The sequence below is a fragment of the Myotis lucifugus genome, unplaced genomic scaffold (genome assembly GCF_000147115.1).
Source record: "Myotis lucifugus unplaced genomic scaffold, Myoluc2.0 scaffold_69, whole genome shotgun sequence".
Taxonomy (NCBI): domain Eukaryota; kingdom Metazoa; phylum Chordata; class Mammalia; order Chiroptera; family Vespertilionidae; genus Myotis; species Myotis lucifugus.
The window spans coordinates 4,828,203-4,850,121 of NW_005871117.1; the positions used below are offsets into that span (position 1 = coordinate 4,828,203).

A 21,919-nucleotide genomic window follows, 5' to 3' on the forward strand; every position below is an offset into this window, starting at 1 on the left:
AGGGGCTGTGATCGGTTGGAGCTCATGAGGCCCCGCATGTCATGGTGGTTAAGGGTTTTACGGCTCAGCTAGGCATGGGACGGATGGGGACCCTGGTTTCTCGGCATTGTAGAGAGCGATTTCAAATTCTGGGTATAGCCTCTCCCAGGGATTGAGGCCTAAATCAGCATTGGGACATCCCCTGAGGGGCCCAATATGGGGGGGGGGCCAGCCCGACCAGAGAACAACCCCCCCCCCCCCCCCGCACGAATTTCATGCACCGGGCCACTAGTCTATATGTAAAAGCCTAAGTGGCTGTCCGATCATTCGACTGTCCGACCAGTAGCTATGATGTGCAATGACCACCAGGGGGCAGATGCTCAATGCAGGAGCTGCTGAGCTGCAGTGACTTGGCAGCTGTGGTTCTCAGTTTTCTGTGTTGTACCAGATGAATTAGTTCTGTCCAATCTCCTTTATGAGAAATCTACAAATATGGAATCATATACCATATTTGTAGCTCCAAGAGGCAGTAGTTTCATTTTCATCAACCTTGAGAGTTTTCTGAAATACCTCTTAAGGATGAAATTCTTCTGGAATGTGGCCAAACGGGAAATCAAATGTTAACCCTGGACAGCTCACTTTCCTCTTGGGTCCCAGTGACATTTTCTTCTTTTTTGATTTTGAGAGTATGTTTATTAAAGCTGGGGACTGAAACAAGGAAGGGTTTAGGATAGAAGAAGCCACAGGAGAGAGCCTAGGCAGGGCTGCTTTGGCTCTAGAAACAGAAAAGAAATGAGCCTGTGGGGGCTGCATTGGCTCACTGAGAAGTCAGAGAAAAGGGGGGCCTTAGAGACAGGTCTAGGGAGTTAACCTGGCATGAGCAGCCGCTGCCCATTGCTCCTGTCTTGTGGGGTCCCTTAGAGTTTAGGAGATGCACACCTGTGGGGGAAGGAAAGGGGAGGGAAAAGCGTGGGCATGCTCCCAGCAAGGAGAGTGCACTGACATTTTCTTCTAAGAAACATGACTTGAAAAAGTCGTGGCTCAGTTCCTGATAAAATCAATGTAATGTGTTTTATTTAATGTGCATATCTGCTACTGCTAAGATGTGTAAAAATTCCTTAGATTTATGATTCCAACATCATCTTTGAATTCTATGTGTTTTAAGAACTCCTGTACCGGGTGACTTGTGTGTTAGATTAGATATTGATTCTGTTAAATTCAAATTAATAGACAATATTTACTAGGAAGATTCCTTTTTATGAATCATTTCTGTAGGCTTGTTGGGATCAAGGAAAAATTACCTGGCCAAACTAATTTATAACCAAAGCGTAATGGTGGATTAGATCGGTACTGTGTTCTCACCCTCAGGTGCACATTAGCATCACCTGGGGAGCTTTTAAAACTCTTGATATCTGGCTGCACCTCAGACCAATTAAATCAGAATCTGTGGAGCTGGACGCAGGTATCATTAGTTTTTTTTTTAAGAACTCCAGGTGATTTCACTGTGCAGCCAAGATTGAGAACCACTCAATCTGGTAGAATTTCCACTTTTACATTTAATAAAGCAGTCATCCTTTTACCGCCTATCTGTATTATTGTAGTGAATGTCTTAGAGTTTCCATGTAAATCTCTTTTGAGTCTGTCTGTATTTTAATTGGGAGTCTGCCATTATGGGCTTAATGAGGATAGCATGGACTGTCCTGAGCCATGTGCCAGTCACTGGGAAGCCCTTTTTATATATGATCCCATTTAATCTTTACAACAACTTTAGGATACTTAGGTGTTATTCACTCCATTTTTTATAAGTGAAGAAATAGGCTTAGAGTGGTTAAGTGACTTGCCCAAGGTTTGAGTCCAAAGCATCTTTAACCTTCAAATACTTCCCTTTCTAAGGTGCGTAGACAACACTTTGAGCCAGCCACTTTTTATGATGGGCTTGTTCACTAACAACATGCTATCAAATAGGGGCTTGGTTGAAAGCACCCCTTACTGACAAGGCCTGTAAAGACAAACTCCTGACAGAGTTGATGTGATAGGATCTCTAGCCCAACACATAGAAAAACCACATGTAAATTGGGGAGTTCTAATCCTCTTCTAAACATCTCGTAGTTTTAGAACTGGCTTGCTACCATAGATCTTAATGAGAATAATTGGGTTTGGTTAACCCATGAAAAACAAATGTACACTCACACCTGTCAGAATGGCTATCATCAATATATCAATAAACAGGAAGTTTGGTGATTATGTGGAGAAAAGGGAACCCTTGTACACTGTTAGTGGGAATGCAAAATGGTGCAGCCACTGTGGGAAACAGTATGTAGGTTTCTCAAAAAATTAAAAATGGAATTGCCCTGTGACTAAGCAGTTCCACTTCTGGGTATATATCTGAAGAAACCCAAATGCTAATATGCATCCTTATGTTCATTGCAGTTTTATTTACAACTACTGGCCTGGTGCACAAATTCGTGCACATTGAAAGGAAATTAATTAGAAGAAGTATTTTAATATCGCTATTCACCCTTTCTCTATAGTAGAAGTGTCAACCAAATTCACAATCGACAATGACAGATCGAAATACTCATGCGATTGGCGCCAGCGACAGCTTTATATGTATCACACATGCAAGAGTCAGCTTAGCCTTTTATATACTCCCTCTGTCCCATAATAATAATAGCAGGTGATGAATGTAATTTGTCCCATAATAATAGTAGCAAAAGAAAATAAATATAAGACGCAACATTTATTATCAAAAAACTAGATTAAATTAAACAATAAATTAAAAATAGTACTCCTAATTTGTATTTTGAGTGTTCAGATAGTTTCTGGGTTTTTCAATAATTTCGTTACTGCATTTTAAACTTGTAGGTAGGATCCCTTGGCTGCGAAGCTTTGCTTTCCCTATATGCGTGAGCTTAAAATTATTGGAGCCATCGTTCTTCATTGCTTCCAGCATAACTTGTTGAAGTGACAGAAACGTATTATCCAGTATTTCGGGAGAAATATTATCAAAGGCTAATATGGTGCCTCTTCTGCTAAGAGGAATATGTCTAAGTTTTTCAAGTTTTTCTCCATAATCTTTGCATTTACGTCCACAGTTTTGTTTTTTCAAAGAATCAACATTAGCATAAGATTCTCCTTGACAATTATTTTCAGAAGCACGTTTCCAAATTCTTGCTATGGTCATTCTGTTGCACTTAAATTGTTTTGCAGCTAACGTAATTGCACCTTTCTACAACTTTTCCTTTTTCTTCTGATGCATCAAGAACTGGACAATCGCAACTTGATCTTTGCTTGAAAACTCTCTTTTTTTCATCTTACTTTTACAATGGGTTGATATTCAACTGAAATAAAACAATTGATTTTGATCAGCGGATGAAATTAGAAAAATAGTTGTAATTCGTAATAATTAGATTAACCTAAAAATTGAAAGATGTGTCAAAACAAATGACAGATGTCATGAAACATTGATTTTGATTGAAGGCTTCGAAATTTTGCGCTACAACATAACTTACAGCTGCATTTGCCAATAATTCCCGTTTAAATATTCACTTGCTACTATTATTATGGGACAGAGGGAGTATATAGAATAAACTTGTTTAGTTAGACCTGCTTTCTGATTTAGCTAAACTTTTTCCAGCCCAGTGAAGCACCCCAACTTCTCTTTCAGGTAATTGTCAGCAACACAGCAGTAAATATCAGAAGCAGATTATTATTGTAGATCACGCAGGGAGAACAAAGGGCAAAATATTTACTGTAGCAGTGTTTGACTATATTCTGCGTAATGAGAAAACCTGAAGTCATTTTCAAGGTCCACCATTTTTTCTTTTCAGTTGGGTCAAGTTTCTAAGCTTTCTAAATCTGTTTTCCGGTTAATGAAAGGAAAATAGGATTCCACCGAGTCTCCTGTCTACGTACTCCAGGACTTCTGTGAGGATCAAATGAGATGAGGCCTGCGGAAATGCTTCACAGACATTTGGTTAAAATGTAAAATGTTTGCAACTGGCTATAAAGCAAGTTGTGTTCCTGGGCTGAAGAAACTCCAAGGAGGCTAGTTGCTAGGGAGAGGAAGCCAGGTGTTGCTACATGATGTCATTACCTGGGGCCCACAGCCACCGTTTCCGGTCTGGGCTGGGGGCCGCATTTTGTGCCATGGGGTCTCGTCAGTGTCAGTTGCAATTTGGTGGGCTGTTGCTCTGGGGTGGTGGTATGGCTTGTGTCCCACTTGGGGGAAGCCAGGTATTGCTTTGTGGGTGCCAGGTCTGTGCTGCCGTTTCTCTGTAAATGGCCAGTGCACATCACGGTAGCACCTGCGTTGAGTGTCTGCCCCGTGATGGTCAGTGTGGATGGTTGGATACTTAGCATGTTAGCTTTTTATATATATAGAAGATAGCCAAGATATGGAAGCAACCCAAGTGCCCATCAATAGATGAGTGGATAAAAAAGCTGTGGTACAGCCCTAAGCCAGTTTGGCTCAGTGGATAGAGCGTCGGCTTGTGGACTGAAGGGTCCCAGGTTCGATTCCGGCCAAGGGCACATGCCCGGGTTGTGGGCTCGATCCCCAGTAGGGGGTGTGCAGGAGGCTGCTGATCAATGATTCTCTCTCATCATTGATGTTTCTATCTCTCTCTCCCTCTCCCTTCCTCTCTGAAATCAATAAAGAAATATATATATATTTTTAAAAAGCTGTGGTACATATATACAATGGAATATTACTCAGCTATAAAAAAGACTTAAATCTTACCTTTTTCAACAGCAGGGGTATTATGCTAAGTGAACTAAGTCAGAGAAAGAAAAATACCATATGATTTCACTTATATGTGGAATCTAAAGCAGCGGTCGCCAACCTTTCGGACCTCATGGACCACCAGTGGTCTGTGGACCACTGGTTGGCGACCATTGCTTCAAAGGTTTCCTTAAACCAGGGGTCACCAACCTTTTGGATCTCACAGATCACCAGTGGTTCACGGACCACTGGTTGGCGGCCGCTGATCTGAAGAACAAAATAAAGGAAAAAATAAAGAAATAGACTTATAGATACTGATGGTTGCCAGAGGGGAAGGGAGTTGGGGGGTTGGATGAAAAGGTGAAGGGATTAAGAAGTACAAATTGGTAGTTATGAAATAGTAATGGGATGTAAAGTACAACGTAGGAAATATAGTCCGTAATATTGTATTAACTATGTGTGGTTCCAGGTGGGTTCTTGAAATATTAGGGGATCACTGTGTAAAGTATATGATCGTCTAGCCACTATGCTGCACACCTGAAACAAATATAAAATAATATTGAAAAAATTAAAGCAAATGGACAGTTTTAGACATAGTCACCCATGCTACTGGGTACTGTATTAAAGTCATAGAAGCCAAAATACTGTTGATGGGGGAGTTTTTCTCTTAACTTTATAGTCTAGTGATGGTCTCTTAATGCTTTATAGGTACTGAAACTTCTCTCCTGGGATCCAGTAGTCTCATTCACTGTAACAAATCTAATTATTATGGGTTCCAGAAGATAACTTTGGAATGTCAGAATTATTTATACTAGGAGTGCTAGGCAAGTAGTGTAAATGAATCTATAGATAATCAGGTGGAGTAGGTGAAAGATAGTAGGGAGTGATGGGATTCACGATGAGCTCATGTTCCATTTTTAGGGATGAGAATAGGCTTCAGTCTGTTGTTGTCATATCTTCTAACTTATCTATAGAACCTGAAAATCTAAATTTAGGTGAAATTCCCAAATTTTTAGGTAAACTCTCCCAAATAAAACATGTCTATGTGAATTCAGCCTCCTGAGGTTTACCTGTTTATCCTCTGTGCTTTTGAATCCATCCTGAATGGATGCTACTCTTTGCTAAGCTCTTTACCCTTATTTAATTAATGAAGGACAAGTTCCCTTAGGATGAATTCATAATATAGTTAACTTGTACTCCAAAAGGACAAGGCTCTCCCCCCTCAAACTGTAGTCTCATTGGTTGCTGGAATTGCCTTTGAGACTATGTCAGCTTTCCTTTCAGTCAAGTGCAGATTCAGATTTTAATGTAATTTTAAGAAGCAAACAGGTGTTAGGCATAGTTATTATTCCTTTACATTGAATTTGGCTGTAGGACATCCTTTTGTCAATGAGTGTAATGCTGTATGTTCTGTAAAGCTATATGACTTGTTCCCTCAGTGGTTGAGCATCAACCCATGAACTAAGATGTCACCAGTTCGATTCCTGTCAGGGTACAGGCCTGGGTTATGGGCTCGATCCCTAGTAGGGGGTATGCAGGAGGCAGCCAATCAATGTTTCTCTCTCACTGATGTTTTTCTCTCTCTCTTCCTCTCCCCTTATCTCTCTCTAAAATTAAAACAAAACAAAACAATACAAAAAAACACCCACAAAACCAAAACAAAACTAGATGACTTGTAAGTTCCTCTACATTTATTGAGCTTTCACTGAAGCACTTTTCTGTAATGGAGTATCTCTGGTATTTAAACATGATGGAATTCTTTATTTTGGCACATTTTTGCCCAGTCTCCTTCCAGTAATTAATTTTTTTTTTTATATTATAGGCATATAGTTGGAAAGAGAGGGGACACTAAGAAGAAACTAGAGGTGGAGACCAAAACTTCTATTAGTATTCCTAAGCCTGGACAAGAAGGAGAAATTGGTGAGACCCAGTGTATACGTTATATTTGCAACCATTTTTGTATGTGTGTGGAATAATGTAACCCAACTGAGGTGTTTAGTGACTATATTCGTTATGAGGTTCTGTAGCTATTGGCCTTTTTGTGATTTATCAGTATCAATCTACCAAATGGAGAAAGATGTAATTATACCACCTTATCTTGATTGAATACCTGGGCCTTCATTTTATACTTTACCTGGCACTGATGGGATAAAGCTTCCAGATTTCATTGTGATTTGATTTATTTTATGCTTTAGTAGCTTGAATGGAGTGTGTGAATTGTTTCAAGTTAGAATTAGAGAAAATCAATGAGACCTGCAAATTTGAAATAAAGTCCAGCTCTTTCCATAAGTGTTTGCTTGTTTTTACCTTGCTTTGTAGACTCTGAGTAGTGATTAAAATGCCAGTGTGATTCAAATAACTGCTCAGGTGAGGAAAAATAGTTTGGTAATATAAAACAAATCAGAAAATGTCTGTACCAAACATCAGTGTGAACCAAGGGCAACAGCTTTGAGTGAGGGTCAGTGTGGGGACAAATTTTTTAAAAATTCATCCTAAAACTATAGGACTTCTAAAAAATCAACTAAGTTCAGCAACCTTCAATAATCTATTTTCCATAAACACCCACAGATTGTATTGTTTTAGGAGAAAAAAAAATTCAAGTACTCTTCTTATTTTGTGCTATGTAAGAATAATCACTGTGACAGATAAGTAACAGTTGACTTTAGAGCAGTGCTGTCCAAAAGAACTTCCTGTGATGATGGTATGTTCCATATCTGCCCTGTCCAGCACAGGAGCCACTGGCACATGTGACTATGAGTACTTGAAATGTGGCTAGTGTGACTGAGGAACTGAATTTGTAGTTTTATTTAATTCTAATTCATTTAACCTCTAGTTTAACTAGCTGCATGTGGACTCCTGTATTGGACAGCACAGTACTAGAGTTTTCCCCAGCATCCTGTAACTTCAGTAAACTCCAGCCTAAGAACTTCAACGACATTTATAAAGGACTTTTAAAAAATAAACATTCAGTTCATTAGAATTACAAATAAAGCCATGGCTGGTTTGGCTTAGTGGTTAGGGCATTGGCCCACACTCTGAAGGGTTGAGGGTTTGATTCCCAGTCAAGGGCTTGTACCTGGGTTGCAGGTACAATTCCTGGCCCTGGTCAGGGCTTGTGTGTGGGGCAGCCAATCCATGTGTTTCTCTCACATCGAAGTTTCTTTCTCTCTCCTCGGCCCTCCTTCCCTTCCTCTCTCTCTAAAAATCAATGGAAAAAATATCGTTGGGTGAGGGTTAACAACAACAAAAAAAAGACTTACAAATAAAAAACTTAGGTCTTTCCTTAAGCTTTAAAGTTCAAGTTAGAAATATTGAAATATTTTATAATTGCATTTAAGCTTATTTATCGATTCCCCCCCCCCCCCCTTAATTTTATAATTACTGTATGCTTTAAACATGGAAACTTGCAGAAATTATATACTGGTGTAAAGGGAAATCTTTTATAATAGGAAACACAGACCTAATCACCATTGACAGTTGAATATGTTCCACATCTTTGATATCATATAGTAATATATAAATAGTTTTTTTTTATATATATTTTATTGAATTCTCACAGAGAGGAAGGGAGAGAGATAGAGAGTTAGAAACATCGATGAGAGGGAAACATCGATCAGCTGCCTCCTGCACATCTCCCACTGGGGATGTGTGCACAACCCAGGTACATGCCCTTGACCGGAATCGAACCCGGGACCTTTCAGTCCGCAGGCCAACGCTCTATCCACTGAGCCAAACCGGTTTCGGCTATATAAATAATTTTTATTTTATTTTTAAAAAATATATTTGTATTGATTTCAGAGAGGAAGGAAGAGGGAGAGAGAGATAGAAACATCAATGATGAGAGAGAATCATTGATTGGCTGCCTCCTGCGTGCCCCCTACTGGGGATTGAGCCTGCAACCCAGGCATGTGCCCTTGACTGGAATTGAACCTGGGACCCTTTGGTCTATAGTTCGACGCTCTATCCACTGAGCCAACCTGGCTAGGCTGGGTTTCTATCTAGGTGTGGGAATTGCTGAGTCATATGGTAATTCCTTTTTAACTTTAAAAAATATATATATTTTTATTGATTTGAGAGAGAAAGAGAGATAGAAATATCAAGGATGAGAGAGAATCATTCATTGGCTGCCTCCTGGATGCCCCCTACTGGGGATCAAGCCCCCAAACCAGGCTTGGGAATTGAAGCATGGCCACCTGGTTCATAGGTCGAAGCTCAACTGCTGAGCCTACCCTGCCAGGCCCTTTTTAACTTTTTAAGGAACTGCCAAACTTTTTCATAGCAGCTGCACCATTTTACATTTCCACCAACAAAGTATGAGGGTTTGCTTTGTAGCTTTTGCTTTGTAGCTCATTTTTCTAGTTCATCAGCTAGTCTTTAAGGATTTTTTGTTTTAAGACCTCATCTGCTTAGATTGAGTTCATTTTAAGTTTCTTACTCTTGATTCTCTCCGCTGTTTAGAATTATGTACACATTCAGCAGCTCCCCACATATGACAGTATCAGGAGGTCGCCTATCTTACAAGCATTTGATGGTCCTTGAGTAGGTTAATCGTATATTTTTTTGTTTGCAGTAATCACTGGCCAGCATCGAAGTGGTGTGATTTCAGCCCGAACTCGGATTGATGTTCTTTTGCTCACTTTTAGAAGAAAGCAGCCCTTCACTCACTTTCTTTCCTTTTTCCTCAATGAAGCTGAGGTTCAGGAACGATTCCTGAAGTTCCAGGAGGAAGTACTAGAGAAGTGCTCCATGGTAAGTAGCAAACTAAACAAATCAAAAAGTTTAAAAGAAAAATGAAGAGTACAGAAATGGTTCATAATTGAAACAGTAGATAAAAATTTCTTCTACCAAAAAGGTAACCATTTCTGGTGGTTTCTTTTAATTCTAAGCTGAAAACAAAACAAAACAAAACTGTAGACATATTAGCACATAAGTGTCTATATATTATTGAAATATTCTTTAAAAATTCTAAGACACAAAAGGATCATCTTAATATACATACTATCCTGCACCTTATCGATGGCAATGTTAATGAGATGTCATTATCTGTAGATCTTCCACCTCTGGACAGTCATGGCTTATTTGGGGTTAGTAACAAAAAACAATTTTGCATGTGGAAAAACAATTTTGCATTTGGTAGCATTCTTGTTCTTGACCTCACCCTTGATGCTCCAAAGTAATGTAAATTTACCTTTTAGGACAGCATTTCCTGAAATCACCTTCCTTTGTGCTGATCAATTATTTAAGAAATGTTGTTTGTCTGCAGACATCACCATCATCCCTGGGCTTCCCCTCCCTAAGCTTGAGCATTTAATGTAGAGTTTAGCTGCTCAGAGGCATCAGCAAGGTATTTCTCATCTATGTGATCTGCAGATAAACTGCACCTTATTTTTTCACTGTCCTCTCTTTCATTAAGATTCAAAGATGTCTCACTGTCTGCAAGTTCAAGAAGTATATTAAAACCTTGTCTATCTCTCCATCATTCTATAGCTAGTAATGCTGCTATAATTCCATTTTATCTCACAGCAGGGTTCAGTAGAAAGTGCATCAGTAATGAAAAACAGTAATTCAAAGCTGTGTTTGGTGGAGCATTCTGAAGGCTTCTAGATTTGTCTAAAGCTACAGGGGATTTCTCAGGCTGCCTGGAGAATCCAAATAGGTTATAGCTTCAGAAACTACATAGTTCTGCTTATATTGTATGTGAAGGCTAACACAGCACAGAAATGGCTAATGGATCTGGGGTTTCCCCTCAGTTAGGATTAGTTTTTTCTTCACTTAGTATTATTCACTGAAGAAAATTTATCTGTAAAAGCTTTAGTGTATTATTTAGGATTCTTCATGTGTAAGGGGAGTTCTGGGATTTATAATTATCTTATGAATTACTTTAGAGTGAAGATGGGATAGTTGTCTTTGGTTGTAAGAAAAGTTGTAAATTGAATTCTGATGTTGGGTAGGATAGTAGGAAATGACCAGACATATATTGCACCATTTGGATGCAGAGAGTTGTGAACAAGTGTTTATCTTTTATTCATTCATTCACTGTTTATTAAATGTATATCATTTGCCAGACTGTGTATTATGCACTAACAATGGACTCTACCCTTATGGATCACATGCTCTGGGAAGAAGTAGCGTTCTTACAGAAATAGTTATGGTCTATGTGCTATTAGAGGGGCGAACAGTGGGTACCCAGAGGAGAGGGTCTGTAGTGGTTGGAAAAGGCTCCATAAAGAAGGTGACACTTGCCCTAGCCGGTTTGGCTCAGTGGATAGAGCATCAGCCTGCGGACTCAAGGGTCCCACGTTCGATTCTGGTCAAGGGCATGTACCTTGGTTGCTGGCACATCCCCAGTAGGGAGTGTGCAGGAGGCAGCTGATCAATGTTTCTCTCTCATCAATGTTTCTAATTCTCTATCCCTCTCCCTTCCTCTCTGTAAAAAATCAATAAAATATATTTTTAAAAAAAGAAAAAAAAAAGGTGACACTTGAAGAGAGTCTTGGAAGAAAGAGTTGCCAGGCTGGCAAGGAGCAGACGAGGATTTTGGGCAGAGGAAATGGCACTTGCCAGGAATGCAAGTGTTCTAGTCCACTATGTTCAGGGGAGAGTGAGGAGTTTGCAAGACTAAAGCCTAGAAAGTGGGTAGGGTATGGTAGGGAAGAGGTAGGAGTTAAGAGCAGAAAGGCAAATGGTATCCACCTGGTTGTCAATGGTCTTGTGTGAGTTTTGGGTTTTGAATGTACTTTATAGGTAGTCAGGAATTATGAAAGAGTTTATGTAGAGACTAATGTGATTAATTTAGCATTATAGAAAAATCCTGAAGGCAGTGTGGAGGATGGATTGAGAGTTAAGGAGTGAGGTACGAGAGGCAGCTACCAGTTAGACTATTAGTACAGTCTGTTGGAAAAAAGGCTAGGGTCTGTGGCATATTTAGGAGGGGATATATTCCAGAGATGTTTGAGAGGTTTTCTCTAATGTGGGGATAATAATAGTACCTACCTTTAATGTTGATACAAAGAGTAAATGAATTAATATGTAAGATGTTTACAGCGTAACATGGCACATAGCTAGTACTGTATGTGTTAGCTGTTGTAATACCACCGATTACCATATGGGACATGGGGGAAAGTGGCGTCAAGAAGAGGCGGAGGGTCTGGTTGGAACAGAGCTGTACCATTAACCTATCACTAACGTTTGAGTGATTAGTGCCTGTCTTTGGAAATAAGTATAGATTGGTAGATGGATTGCTAACTAGTGCTTACAAGTAACTTATGGAGGAATAGTTGAGCTTTTAGAAGTAGGCTTAATTATTCATTGTGCTCATCAAAGGTAAGAGGGATGCATCTTTTACTGAAGGGGAGATGCTCTTCACTCATTTTTAATGGTAAGGATTTGTAGACAATGAATTCTTTTTTCTGGTCAGTATAAAAATACTTTTTTTCTTGTTCGTTTTAAAACCTGCTGTTTGAATATTTGTCCTTTGTTTTTAAGAGCCTTTCCACTTTCACGTAATTATGTCTGGATAGAATTGATAAGCCAGAACAATCAAAACCCTGTTTTCTGAAGTTTATTTAACATAATAAAGTATTTTATTAATAACACTAATACAAGCTCAAATCAAAGTCAGCTTTTGTGAACATTCTTAAAGAATAATAGAAGTGACTCATCAGAGCCTAATTTCGCACTCCAGTGATTTTGATGGAAGAGCAAAGATGGTTTAGAGTGTTGCATAGTCATATAAAAAGCTAGAAGAGGGAAAAGCCTGTATTTATCCCATTTTACTGTGTTCCAGAGGCTATATATATATATATATATATATATATATATATATGCCCTTACCCCCCCCCCCAATGTCCTTGTCCATAGGTGTATGATTTTTGTTCAGTCTTTTCCCGCACCCCACACCCCCTTCCCCCGAGAATTGTCAGTCCACTCCCTTTCTATGCCCCTGATTCTATTCTATTCACCACTTTATTCTGTTCGTCAGATTTTTTATTCACTTGATTTTTAGATTCACTTGTTGATAGGTATGTATTTGTTGTCACTTTGTTGTTCATAATTTTTATCTTTACCTTTTTCTTCTTATTCCTCTTCTTAAAGAATACCCTTCAGCATTTCATATAATAGTGGTTTGGCGGTGATGAACTCCTTTAGCTTTTTCTTATCTGTGAAGCTTTTTATCTGACCTTCAATTCTAAATGATAGCTTTGCTGGGTAGAGTAATCTTGGTTGTAGGTTCTTGCTATTCATCACTTTGAATATTTCTTGCCACTCCCTTCTGGCCCGCATAGTTTCTGTTGAGAAATCAGCTGACAGTCTGAGTACTCCCTTGTAGGTAACTGTGTTTTTTTTTTTAAATTTTTTATTTTATTGATTTTTTACAGAGAGGAAGGGAAAGGGATAGAGAGTTAGAAACATCGATGGGAGAGAAACATCGATCAGCTGTCTCCTGCACACCTCTTACTGGGGATGTGCCCGCAACCAAGGTACATGCCCTTGACCAGAATCAAACCTGAGACCTTTCAGTCCGCAGTCCGACACTCTATCCACTGAGCCAAAACAGGGCTAACTGTTTTTCTCTTGCTGCTTTTAAGATTCTCTCTTTGTCTTTTGCCCTTGGCATTTTAATTATGATGTGTCTTGGTGTGGTCCTCTTTGGATTCCTTTTGTTTGTGGTTCTCTGCGCTTCCTGGACTTGTAAGTCTATTTCTTTTACCAGGTAGGGGAAGTTTTCTGTCATTTTTTCTTCAAATAGGTTTTCAATATTTTGCTCTCTCTCTTCTTCTGGCACCCCTATAATTCAGATGTTGGTATGCTTGAAGTTGTCCCAGAGGCTCCTTGCACTATCTTCATATTTTTGGATTCTTTTTTCCTTTTGCTTTTCCGGTTGGGTGTTTTTTGCTTCTTAGTATTTCAAATCTTTGACTTGATTCGTGGGGTCCTCTAGTCTGTTGTTGGATCTCTGTATATTATTCTTTATTTCAGTCAATGTATGCTTAATTTCTAATTGGTCCTTTTTCATATCCTTGAGGGGTCTCACTATATTTCTTGGAGGTTTCTAGAAGATTATTGAGTAGCGTTATAACCGTGGTTTTGAACTCTATATCCAGTAGTTTGCTTTTCTCCATTTCTTTCATTTGTGACCTGTTTCTTTGTCTCCGCATTTTGGCTGTGTTGATAGAGTGGCTTTGTGTGTTAGGTGTCCTACAGGGCCCAGTGGCTCAGCCTCCCCAATCACCTGAGGTGGACGCTCTTGGTGCACCCCTTTGTGGGCTGTGTGCACAGTCTTGTAGTTAAGCCTTGATTGCTGTTGGTATCTCTGGGAGGAATTGACCTCCAGGCCAATTGGCTGTGAGAATCAGCTGTGTCTACAGTGGGAGAACTTCTGTGCTGGAAACACCCTTCTGGGGCAAGACTTGCTTCAGTGGGGCTTTGGTGCTCACTGAGTCTGCCCAGGTTTTTAGGCGGAGAAAGGCCAGGCCATTCATAGGCAAAAACCTCTGCGCACAGCTTGGGTGGGGTTGTAAATTGGGTGGGGTGGGGTCTCAGGGAATCACCAGGGTGGAGCAAACCACAATGGCTGCCAGTCTGCTCAGCCTCGGAGAGGTCCCGGGGTCTGTGTCCCGGGGCCCTGTGCAGGAATAATGACCGCTGCAAGCACCTCTGCGAGAAAGCCGCCCTCACGTTCCAGCCGATGCCAGACAGTCCAGTTTCTCTCCGTATGAATCTGGGTCCCCAAATTCTCACCCGGAACTGGAGTTCAAAGCAGTCAGGAACTTGTATCTTCCTCCCGATTGAAAAAGACAACAGCATATCCTGCTGCTAGCCCCTTTCACGTGCACTACCTCTGCACTTCCACACCTCTGCACCTCCTATCGTCGGACTCAATGCGCTTTTCTCTTTCCTTCTAGTTGTAGAATTTCCACTCAGCCAGCCTTCCCGTGGTTCTGGATGATATTCGTTTTGTCTTTTAGTTGTAGTTTTAATGTGGTTGTGCACAGCAGCAAATGCAGGTGTTTACCTATGCCGCCATCTTGGCTGTCTCCCGGCTTCACATATATTTTATTTAATCCTCAGAACAACCCTGAGAAGGAAATGTTGTGTGTTTTATAGATGATGAAATTGAATTCCAGAGAGATTAACTCACTTTGGCTCACACTGCTGATAGGTGGCAGACTTAGAATTTGCAAAGTCAATGCTTTTTTCACCAGTCTGCCTTATTTGAGTAACTTTCCTATGTGATGAGGTTTATAGCACCTGCCCAGCAATGATTTTATGGGATTTGGCCATAAAAAAGAAATAAAATATAATGAGCATAGGGGGAGTCTTCCATGCTTATTTCCTCTTTTTCTTTGCATCGAATATCAGGAGTTGAATTGCTGGATCCCACACAAATACCTATACTTATTGAGAGGCATTGTGGGAGCATTTAAAAATTTATAGGACCTTTGACCTAGAGGTGAACGAGGCCATCTCCCTTATCTTACGGAGAAAGAAACCGAGGGTCGAGAGAAGTGAAAGGGCTTGCCTAATTACAGCTGGTTTGTAACAGACTTGGAATTAGAACTCTAGACTCTATTCCAGTTAAAGGCCTTTTACACCTGAATTACAAACTTTTGTTATGCCTCGAGTTCCTAAAAGATGATATATGTGAATATAATTTGAGGATAAACAAATTTTTTTTTTTGTCTCTGGCTCTCAGCATGTACTGTCAAGGCAGAGTGCTATACATTATTTACATTCTGGGTGGTACACATTTCTTTTTAGTGTTCTTTTAATAGTGTTCTTTTCTTTTTTAATTTCTTTTTTATTTTTTTGTTAATCCTCACCCAAGGTTATATTTTTTACATTGATTTTTAGACAGAGTGGAAAGGAAGGGGAGAGACAGAAAGAGAGAAACATCGATGTGCGATATATCAATTGGTTGTCTCCTGCAGTCCTCCAATGGAGGTGGGGATTGAGCCTGCAACCAAGGTATGTGCTCTTGACCAGAATTGAACCTGGGACCTTTCAGTCTTAGGGCCAATGCTCCAACCACTGAGCAAAAACAGCCAGGGCCTTAGTATTCCTTTCTTAACTCGTTTAATGGATCATGATCTTTGGGGTCTGAGTCTGAAGAGAGGCTTCCCTTTTGTTCGCTGACAGCTCTGGCAGATGCACCTGCATTTTATTCCATTTGTGTGGAAAGGATGGCTGAATTTTAACCCAGGCATTAAAGAAGCAGAGAGAATGTTCCATGGTGGGCTAATCTATACTTCTCTCTTACTGGCCTTTTTCCAAACTTCACATTTTTAGATTTCAAAGTACCTTGTTAATTGTTCATGCTGATAGCATTGCCAGCAGTTCTGCCCCATGGGAGCCTGAGTGCTGGATTAGAAGTGAAATCAATGAAGGGCCAGCGATAATGTGATTGCTAGTGGTAAATCACAAAGCTGCAGTTTTGTGTTTTTCCCCCCCAAATTTATTTATTATTATTATTATTTTCATGAACTGCAGTTGAATGAGAGAGTTAAGGTTTTGCACCTGGGACTGCTGAGTTAGGACAGGATTTTGAACCCTGAACTGTGGCATAGGCCTGCACATATGCTTTCTATGGAGGTAGCTTTTGCATGCATTTTTTTCTTGGATGAAACCTTATTTAACAAATAAAGAAACTGAGGCTTACTGATTTGACATAACCATAAAGAAACACCCCCCGCCCCACTAGATAAAACTGCCCCAGGGAATTCCTGTTACTTTACTCTTTGCTTCTCCTTGCCTTGTGGAAGGTAACCACTATTAGAATTTTCAGGCGCCAGCCCTAACCAGTTTGGCTTAGTGGATAGAGCATTGGCCTGTGGACTGAAGGGTCCCAGGTTTGATTGTGGTCAAGGGCATGTACCTTGGTTGCAGGCTCGATCCCCAGTAGGGGGCATGCTGGAGGCAGCTGGTTGATGTTTCTAACTCTCTATCCCTCTTCCTTCCTCTCTGTAAAATCAATAAATAAATAAAAATTAAAAAAAAAAAGAATTTTCAGGCGCCAGCCTGGTTGGCTAACCTAATGGAGTAAAATAGTTCCAGCTCCAAGTAATGGTGAACTTGGAGGATGGCCCAGTGTAACCAAGTCCCTGGAGTAAAAATTTGATGTTGGTCTTTATTCATTTCAAAGAAGAATGTGGGTGGAAATATGATATATTCCAAGCAAAAAAATAAATAAATAAAAATAGTGGCTCTAGGGATTTATGCCATTGCCTTGAAGATTGTTTGGTTCTGCATTAATTTTAGATAATTCAGTAAGAGAAAAGTTTTCCTTAGTAGACGGCATTTTTAGCCAGAAATGTATAACTTGAGTCTACTCATGAGGACACATCAGACAGACCCAAAAAGCACATTCTATTTTTTTAAATTTATTATTATTAAAGAAGTAGTCTATGTTTTAAAAACAAAGTCAATGTCAAGAAAGACAAAAGCTGTGGAAATGTTCCAGATCCAAGGAGACTGCAGAGACTTAACAGCTAAATACAAAGCCTGATCCTAGACTGGATCCCGTATTAGAAGGGAAAAAGTGCTGTGATTGACAAAATTAGGATGTGGATGGCAAATCATAGCTAAAAGTACCAGTGTTAAATCTATTGAAGATTAAAATTATATGGCTGTTATGTTTTTAAAAACTATGGTTTTGTAGGAAATATATATTGAAGTATTTAGAGGTAAAGGGCCATAACATCACAATGCAATTTAAAGCAGTCTAGAAAAAAAGGGAAAAAGAGAACGAAAATGATAAAAAAATAGTGTAAAATTTTGACAATAGGCAAATATGAATAAAGGATACTATTTGTAGTCTTACATCTTTTTTTGTGAGTTTAAAATTATATTATTGCTATTATAACAAATGACCACAAACTTAGTGGTTTAAAACTACACAGATTTATTATCTTACTACCTAGAAAAAGGAAGCTCTAGAACTTTTCTTTCCTTACCCTTTGGGAGCCTACCACTTTAGTCAACTTGAGTTCACTTGCAATACTGCACAACAAAACAACACAAAAGAGCAGGGAAAGGAATAGATGGGATATCTAAAAGCCACATAATCTGTAGTCTTTTGGGGAATCCGAGTCTTAAGAATTCAAACAGTCTTTGTATTGGAGATTATATAATTTATATGTAACCCTTTTCTGTGGACAGAGCTAGAAAATGTATGTATGTATATATACACATATATACACACTTACATGTTTGTGCATACACAGTTGTCCCTCTGTATCCGCAGGACCCCCTGCAGATACCAAAATCCTAGTCCCTTACATAAATTGGCATAGAATTAGCATATAACCTGTATGCATACAGGCTACAGCAGGGTATGTCTACATATCACTTCATTTGCGTGGAGTCAGCCTAGTCCTTAGCATGTGACAAATTCAAGTTTTGATTTTTGGAACTTTCTAAAAAATTTCCCCCCAAATAATTTTGACCTGCAGTTGATTGAATCTGCAGTTGTGACACCGTGGATACAGAGAACCAACGGTATCTATTTTAGAAATCAAGAGTTCACAAAGATATCATCAATTGCCCTCCGTCCCTACAGGGTTCTTTCTTTCCCTCTACAGTCCATATTTTTATGTCCCTCTTTACACATTTGCTTAATCCTAGAATACATCTAAAATAGTTCTGATTTGCTTTGCCCATACATCTGTAAGAAATAAACCTACTAAACAGAATTCAGGATTTGTTTACTACCCCCCCCCCAAAAAAAAACAACAACAACAACAACAACCCTCAACTGAGATATTTAGTAAAATTTTGTGTTCAAAAGTTACTCAGATTAGTTTTTCTTTTTTAAACCCCCTCTAGTGTGGGTTTGGTATTCATTTGAAATGCAGGTGGGGTCATTTTTAGTTTACTTTTAACATTTAGTTACCCCCCTCGCATCCTGGTTTGATTTTATTTTGAATATGTAGAGTATCAACATGCTTCCAAAAGTCAAAACTATACAAAAGGGCATATTCTGAAGAAGTGTAGCACATTCCTGAGTCCCTTCCACCCTGCTCTCATCATTTATAGGTAACCAACTTCGTTGCTTTTTGGTTTATTTGTCCTGTGTTTCTTTTTGTAAAGATAGTAGGTTGTGTATGTTTTCTTATTTCCCTTCTTTTATACAGATGTTAACAAACTATATGCTCTTCTGCACTGTGATTTTTTTTCATTTATTGTGTCCTGGAAAAATCACTTCATACCAGTTTATACATGTGTTTATACATGGTTTTCAACCAATCTTCTATACTTGAGGACATTTATTTTCCAATAATGCTCCATTCATTAACCTTGTGCACATGTATTTTACATTATTGAAAATATATCTTCAGGATAAATCCCCAGCAGTAGGATTGCTCGGTGTATTAGACAACTTGGGCTGCTATAACAGAATACCATAGACAGAGTGGCTTAACATTTCAATTTATGTTTACCTTACAAAACAACAGATTTATTTTCTCACAATTCTGGAGGTTAGAAGTCAAGGTCAAGGTACTGTCTGTGTTGGTTTTTGGTGAGACCTTTTTAAAATTATTTTTATTTTTTAAGAGAGAATATATTTTAAAAAACATATTTTTATTGATTTCAGAGAGGAAGAGAGTGGGAGAGAGAAACATCAATGATGAGAATCATTTATTGGCTGCCTCTGCATGCCCCCTACTGGGGATTGAGCCCGCAACTTGGGCATGTGCCCTTGACCGGAATCGAACCCAGGACCTTTTAGTCCACAGGCCGACGCTCTATCCACGGAACCAAACCAGTTAGCACTTTGAAAAAAGTTTTATGAAAAAAGTTTTATTTTTTCTTTTCTTTTTTTTTTTTTTTAATATATTCCATTGATTATTTTTTTTTAGAGAGAGGAAGGGAAAGGGTTAGAGAGTTAGAAACATGGATGAGAGAGAAACATCGATCAGGGGCCTCCTGCACACCCCTCACTGGGGATGTGTCCTCAACCAAGGTACATGCCCTTGACCAGAATTGAACCTGGGACCCTTCAGTCTGCAGGCCAACGCTCTATCCACTGAGCCAAACCGGTTAGGGCAAAAGTTTTATTTTTCAGTTAGTGTTTACATTCCATATTATTTTATATTAGTTTCAGGTGTACAGCACAGTGGTTAAACAAGCATATATTAGTAATTTACAAAGTAAGTCCCTGATATTTCAAGTACTCACCTGGCACCTTACATAATTATTATACTATTATTTACTATATTCCCTATGCTGTATTTAACACCCCCATGACTCTTCTGTAACTACCAATTTGTACTTCTTAATCCATTCACCTTTTTCACCCATTCCCTAACCCCACACCCCTCTGGCAACCATCAGTCTGTTCTCTGTATCTATAAGTCTGTTTCTGTTTTGTTTGTTTATTTATGTTGCTCCTTAGATTCCACATGTAAGTGAAATCATATGGTATTTGAAGAGATGATCACTCTTAAACTATTCCATGAATAGCTCTCAGCAGGTTGAGTTATAGGTAACAACTTGCTTCAGGATTGCTTGGATGCTCTTAAAAAGAAAAGGATACACACACATATTTATGTTTAACAGCTTTGTTGGGGTATAGTTTACATACCACAAAAATACACCCATCTTAAGTGTACAATTCAATCATTGTCCCAGCATCATTTGTTGAAGAGACTCTCCTTTCTCCATTAAATTGTCTTGGCATCTTGGTTATAATTAGTTAATTATATATAAATGTGTGGGTTTATGTCTGGACTCTAAATTTTATTCCTACCACTTGCTTTTGTTTGGGCTGAGTTTCTTGTTTTTCTCCCTTTTATAACAGGATCATGGAGTTGATAGCACCATTTTCCAGAATCCCAAAAAACTTCACCTAACTATTGGGATGTTGGTACTTTTAAGTGAGCAAGAGATCCAGCAGACATGTGAGATGCTAAAGCAGTGTAAAGAGGAATTCATTGAGTGAGTAATCCACGGGAGTGGGGAAGGGTGGTCACCTGTTCTGGGTTTTTTGGGGTATCAAAGACTTGGTTTTGGACTAGAGAGCTGGGTTACATGGGAATGGGTTTGTTGACTCACCCATTTGTAACACTTCACATTGAACCGTTGTCTGAAAGGCTTAAAATGTACTTAAAGCATATATTTACAAATTTTTATGGAAAACCTTTACCTTAAATTATACTCGTTCAGTAGGCAAATTTTGTTTTTTTAATAGGACATGTCATTATTTTCTCCAAAAGGAAATTCTCTTCATTATCCATCAAAGAGTATAGACTACTATGTTAGTTTTCTGTATTACTCTAAGGTTGGTGGTTTAAAACAATATAATGTACTATATAGTTCTGTGGGGAGAAGTCTGATATGGGCTTTACTGGGCTAAAATCAAGGTGTGCAGGTTGTGTTCCTTTCTGGAGGCTCTAGGGAAGAATCTGTTTCCTTGCCTTTCAAGTCCAGCTTCTAGCGGCCACACACATTCCTTGGCTAGTAGTCCCTTCCTCCGTATTCAACACTAGCAGCATTGACCCTTCTTCTGTTGTCACACCTCTCTCTCTGACCACAGCAGGGAAAGGTTTCTGCTTCTAAGGACTCTCATGATTTGATTGAGTCCATCCAGATAATCCAGGATAATCTCTCCCTCTCAAACTCCAGAACCTAAATCACATCTGTCAAAGTCTCTGCCATATAAGACAGCGAATTTACAGATTCCAGATAGTAGGATGTGGGCATCTTTGGAGAGCCATTATTCTGCTTCCCATGGTAATTCACTATAACTCAGTGATGGCGAACCTATGACACGTGTGTCAGAGGTGACACGCGAACTCATTTTTTTGGTTGATTTTTCTTTGTTAAATGGCATTTAAATATATAAAATAAATATCAAAAATATAAATCTTTGTTTTACTATGGTTGCAAATATCAAAAAATTTCTATATGTGACACGGCACCAGAGTTAAGTTAGGGTTTTTCAAAATGCTGACACACCGAGCTCAAAAGGTTCACCATCACTGCTATAACTTGATTCTCTAGGAAAGTCTTCATTGTATTTCAGAAATGCAGACTTTAATTTTCTTTTTTTAATATAGGTAATTTTGTGTAAATCAGTGTGAGGATACTAAAAGACCATCCAAGCAAATGTTTTTGGCTCAGAGAAAACATTGCAGAGTTGTTATTCTTTTTACTGTAAAATTTTAATTTACACATACATCAACCCAAGGAACACAACCCTGCCACACCTTGATTTTA

At 39.0% G+C, this 21,919-nt stretch overlaps 1 protein-coding gene across 1 annotated transcript in view; it reads left to right on the plus strand.

Moving 5' to 3' along the window:
- ASCC1 (activating signal cointegrator 1 complex subunit 1) overlaps window positions 1-21,919 on the plus strand; it is an 83,134-nt gene that overhangs the window by 4,608 nt on the left and 56,607 nt on the right. Inside the window, exons 3-5 of the mRNA XM_023755138.1 lie at window positions 6,525-6,622; window positions 9,273-9,451; window positions 20,502-20,638. Coding sequence (XP_023610906.1) covers window positions 6,525-6,622; window positions 9,273-9,451; window positions 20,502-20,638 — 414 coding nt within the window. The remainder of the gene's footprint in view (window positions 1-6,524; window positions 6,623-9,272; window positions 9,452-20,501; window positions 20,639-21,919) is intronic.